The sequence below is a fragment of the Eschrichtius robustus genome, chromosome 18, assembly GCF_028021215.1.
Source record: "Eschrichtius robustus isolate mEscRob2 chromosome 18, mEscRob2.pri, whole genome shotgun sequence".
NCBI classification, from domain to species: domain Eukaryota; kingdom Metazoa; phylum Chordata; class Mammalia; order Artiodactyla; family Eschrichtiidae; genus Eschrichtius; species Eschrichtius robustus.
In genome coordinates, this window is record NC_090841.1 from 35,197,637 (window position 1) to 35,202,611 (window position 4,975).

General features: G+C 48.1%; 1 protein-coding gene across 1 annotated transcript; it reads right to left on the reverse strand.

Annotated features, from left to right (window-relative positions):
* Positions 1-276: 276 nt before the first annotated feature.
* On the reverse strand, positions 277-4,167 carry PCDH20 (protocadherin 20). The gene is made up of 2 exons (XM_068526909.1): positions 4,036-4,167; positions 277-2,997 (listed from the first exon to the last, which is right to left on the reverse strand). Exons 1-2 carry the CDS (start codon positions 4,165-4,167, stop codon positions 277-279), a joined length of 2,853 nt encoding a protein of 950 aa, XP_068383010.1.
* Positions 4,168-4,975: the final 808 nt, after the last annotated feature.

A 4,975-nucleotide genomic window follows, 5' to 3' on the forward strand; every position in this document is an offset into this window, starting at 1 on the left:
TAACAATCATCTGCTTGGTGTATGAAAGCTGCAAATCATGTCCAAGCTTTTTTTATAACAGTTCCATAGCTGTTAGTACCAATTTTCATTAAAAAAAATGCTGTACACATTTTATAACCTCTGATTTTGAATTTAAAAACCTGTAAACAGCTATTTACAATACAGTACAAGTTATAAATTAGATGTCCAACACTCTTTGGGTGGTGAAGACTCTCCAAAGTCAGTTAAAACATCTCTGTTACTCCACAGCAAAAAAAAAAAAAAAAAAAAAAAAAATCAAATATTAGAAATATCCATTGGTTTCCTCTCTCTCATATGCAAGTCAATTTTTCCTTTTAATGGAATTTGTACTTCCAAATTTTCATCCTCCCTGTGATGCCTTTTCCCTCTCAAACAGATGTATATGCCCATCCCTGTTATGAGAGTGATAGAACCCAAGCTTATTACAGACAGAGCTACTAAGGTGGGCATACAAGACACAGGCTCAACTTTCCTATGAGTCGGTTCTATTGAGATCTGTGGTTCTTTCTCCTCTATGTTAATTTCTGGTTCCTTTCTTAAAAGACTCTCAATGTAGCTCTCATTACTGACAGTGTCATTGACAAATAGGTTCACCATGACTGTGGAATGGAGAGGTTCGGGATAACCATGATCACTCACTTTCACCAGTAAACGATGGAGCCCATAATCTGTCTGCAGCAATGCCTCCTCCAAAGTAATGTTGCCAGTTTTAGGGTCAATCCTAAAGGACTCAGGCCTAGGACCTCTTCTCCCTATGATGCTGTAAACTATGACAGCATTCATGCCTGTGTCTTTGTCAACTGCATAGACCTCTGTAACTGGGGAGCCAGGGAGAGTAGAAGGTAAGACCAACAGGTAAGACATATTAGATTGAGGAAATAAAACAAGAGGTGGGTTGTCATTGATATCTAGAAGGAGAATTGTGATTTTTGTGGTAGAGGAGAGGGGAGGCTCACCTCCATCAACAGCTTCAACCCACAAAGTATAGGAGCTTTGCTGCTCTCTGTCCAAAGAGACTTTGGCTCTCAGCATGCCCTTTCCTGTGTCTATGACAAAAATATCACTCTGGTTCACCACGGAGAGGGCAACCCATCCATTTTGCCCAGCATCGGCATCTGTTACACTAATTACTCCAATTTCACCATATCCTGGAAAGTTTTCTGGCACAAAGAAGCTGAAGTCCTTGTTGATGAACCTAGGACTGTTGTCATTTTTATCCAACACTGTGATAGCCACGGTGGCTACTGATTCTTTGGGTGGCTTCCCAGAGTCAACAGCTCTGACTGTGTACTTGTACTTTTCTTTCTCTTCTCGATCCAGCTGAGTAGAAACTGTCAGAACTCCTGTGACACTGTCTAAGGAAAAATATGATGGAGCATCAGGTCCCAGAAAATATGAAACTTGTCCCCTCTCTCCACTGTCAGCATCTGTAGCATCTAGCTTAGTCAAAAAGGCATTGGGTGAGTTGTTTTCTTCAATGGTTAGTTCCACCAAGGGTTGAAGGAAAATAGGAGCATTATCATTGTCATCTAAAAGTTGCACTTTAATCATTTTTTTGACATGAAATCCCTCAGAGTTCCAGGCTACCACAGCTATTTCATAGAACTGCTGTAGCTCATAATCCATAGGTTTTGTGGTTTCTAGCAGATACTCATTACTGTATGGTTTGTAGGGTGATAACCTAAATGGTCCTTCACCATCCAAGTAGCAGTTCACCTTGTATTTACCTTCTGGATCTCTTATGGTGAAAAATGCAATTGGAGTGTTAACAGGTTCCAGTTCTTTCAGGTAAACAATACCATCTATCTCATTCACTATATAACGAGGGACAATTTCAGGTGGTCTGAAAATGACTTTGATAATGGTCACCAGGGCAGTTATCACAGCAGGGATGCAGCCTGGCCCATTAGCAAGAATGGTGAGCTTGTGTGTTTGCAGAACACTTCCCCCAATCTTACTGAAAAGTTTAATGACTCCAGTGTTTTCATCCAGATGGAATAAATCCTTGGATGCTTGTGGAACTTTCTGGCTGTAAGAGTAGGTGATCTGAGCATTGTTTCCCAAGTCTCTGTCCACAGCCTGGACAGCTACAATTGGTGTGCCCACTGTAGCATTCCCATACATAGTGACATTGATTTGTGAGTCTGTGAAGAGAGGGCAATTGTCATTAATGTCACTTATGCCAATGGTGAGGGTGGCACTGCCCAACAGTGGTGGAGACCCACCATCCTCAGCTATGATGATGCTCACATACTGGTCCTGGGTCTCCCTGTCCAACAGTCCCATGACAATTAGGTAGGGGGTTCGCTCCCCATTCTCATTCTCCTCCACGTCCAGGGTGAACATACGATGGTAGTCCAGCAAGCGGTAGGTCTGAACTCCATTAGTGCCTATATCTCGGTCCATGGCAGGATGCTCTATGGCCAGCCGGGTGTTTACAGGTGCATTTTCTGGGACCCAAACCGATATTTCGGAAACAGGGAACTGTGGGGCATTGTCATTGATGTCCCGGATAGCGATTTTCACCTTCACAAACCTAAAGTATTCCTGAGGCAGGACCAGTACATCCAGAAGCAAAAGACAAGAGTCAGCGGAAGGCGAAGAGGAGATGGAAATGCTGCCCCCCCAGGCAGCCCCTCCACCTCCTTCAAGACACAGGGCCTCCCTGTCGATCTCCTGGGCAGAAGTGTGCAGCTCCCCGGAGCGGTTGTCCAGGGTCACGTACTGGCCACTCAGTCCCTGGGAGGCCAGGCTGAAGGAGAGAGGAGGGTTCCGCTCGGCGCCGCTGTGCTCCGGGGGCTGCGACTGCGTGTCCTGCCTCCCTGCACCGGGCACCAGCCGCAGGTCCTCGGCCAGGCTGCCGATGAGCACCCCCGCGGGCAGTCCCTCGTTCAGGCTGTACAGAAGCTCCGTGGCGCGGCTGTAACTCGCTAGGCAGTTGAAGGGTCCCACGAAGAGGAAAAACAGAAGCAGATGCTGAACGTGGGGGGAGGAGAGAAGGCTTATTACACCCACGCGGAAAACACAGAGCTTGGAGTCAGAACCATTGCCCTGGGGTCATTCTGGCTCCATCCCCATTCCCAAAGGCAAACGCTCCAGTCAGAAAGGGGTGAAGAGGAAACTTGCTGTAAAGGAGAGATCTATGGGGCAACACTGTCTCCAAAACTTAATTTTTCTCTTTACTTTCTACCCCTCCCCCCCACCCCCCGCCCCTGCCCGGCTCCCCATCACCACCTCACTCAGTTAATATTCGGAATCCCAAACCATAAGTCATCCCTGGAAATTCATGTCGGAGTAGAGAGGACTGCGCAACGCGACAGAGAAACCACCAGGGTAGGTCATGGGGAGGGAGGGGGCTGGTAGTGGAGAGGACCGAGAGGTGGGCACTTTATTTTCCATTGAAATGTTTCTACCACTAAGATCCCCGGAATGCGAAATGTGTTACATCCCTTGCTATGAGACCGATAACAACAATATTAATAATAATAATAATATAGTAACTCTACCCCCTCGGACTCCCTACCCCACTAAATAAACGTTTTAGGTCGGAAGAATCGATTTTCATTTTAGTACGTATCTAAAATCAAATCGAAAGGATCTGTATTTCCACTCCCTAACAAGCTCTCACTAATCCCCCTCCCTTAGGGAAAGGGAAGTAAATGTGGGAAATGATTATGCAAAAACAATTTGTCAATTGCAGTAGACAGTCACAGCCAGATGCTGGCCGCAGGAAACAATCTACGAACCCCTTTATCTCAAAGCCAACTGAGCACACCCCAGCCTCCTCCACCTCATCTGCCTACATTTCTGCTTCAGAAACTTCTCACGACCCAAGGACTTGCCTATTCCTTGCTAAAATGCAGACACATTATCCCAAACTCCCTTTCCCTCCACCCAACCTTCCTGGGAAGTTTGGATTAAGGTAAAAGGTTTGAGAAACCATCAAGGCGTGGGAACTGCCCCACAGTACTGCAACTTGTCGGGGCCGCGAGGCTCCTGGACCCCTACCCTTACCGGTAGGTTTCTGTGGCTGGTGCTGCTCCTGGAACGACTTAGACGCCCCATATCCAGGCGCGGGTGCCAGGTTGCCGGGCGCCAGCTCACTGGCAGGGCCCGCGAGCTGCACGCATCCCCTCGGCCGCGCATTCCCAAGGAGGCTGCAGTCGGCGCGCTCCTGACGGGAAGGCGGCAGAAGACACTCCCTCTCTGTGCATGCAAATCGGTGGGGAACTTCAGCCAATAGTCACTGGCTCGTCAGTTAAGGACAGCAGCTCAAAGGGGGCAGAAAGGCGAGGGGGTACCGAGGCACGGTCATGGTTTCCTGTCCTGGACCTGGGTTAAGTCCAGACCCCGCCGGAGGAGCCGGAGCGGGTACTTTCCTCTGAAGACGGCGACTAGGCGCCACCCGGTCGGACTCCGGGGCGGTTGCCCACCGTCCTCTCTCCTCGCAGCACCAGTCAGGACCCAAGTCCACAGGTTGCGAGCGGGAGAGGGAGAATTAGACTAAATTAATAAGCCTGCATTTATATCTGATTAGAGAGAAAGGAAGTCGGCACTACAGAGCAATCGCAGGCGCGATCCCCAAACGCCTGCTTTGCCACCAGTTCTTCCGAGAGACTTGGATCCAGCAGTGTTTGCACAGAGAAAGAAAATCCACTTTCTCTGAAGAGAGAAGGAACTTCAGACTCTTAGTAAGGCGGTCTGAAGCAGAGAAGCAAATATATGAATTCGGTGAAGGTTTCGACGCGCTTTAATTTTGAAGCTTCGCAGTTGGCGGTGACAAAGCTTCTGCCAATTTCCTAGTTGTAGGCGCAAGTGTCTCTGGGTGTCTGTCTTGTGGTCTTTTGAGACAACCGCGGCTTCTGGCTAAGGTAAAGAGCCAAGAGGGAGAGTGGCAACAATTGCTTGGTAACAGAAGTGGTTCTGCCTGCAAGCAATTTTACCAGATTTCTCT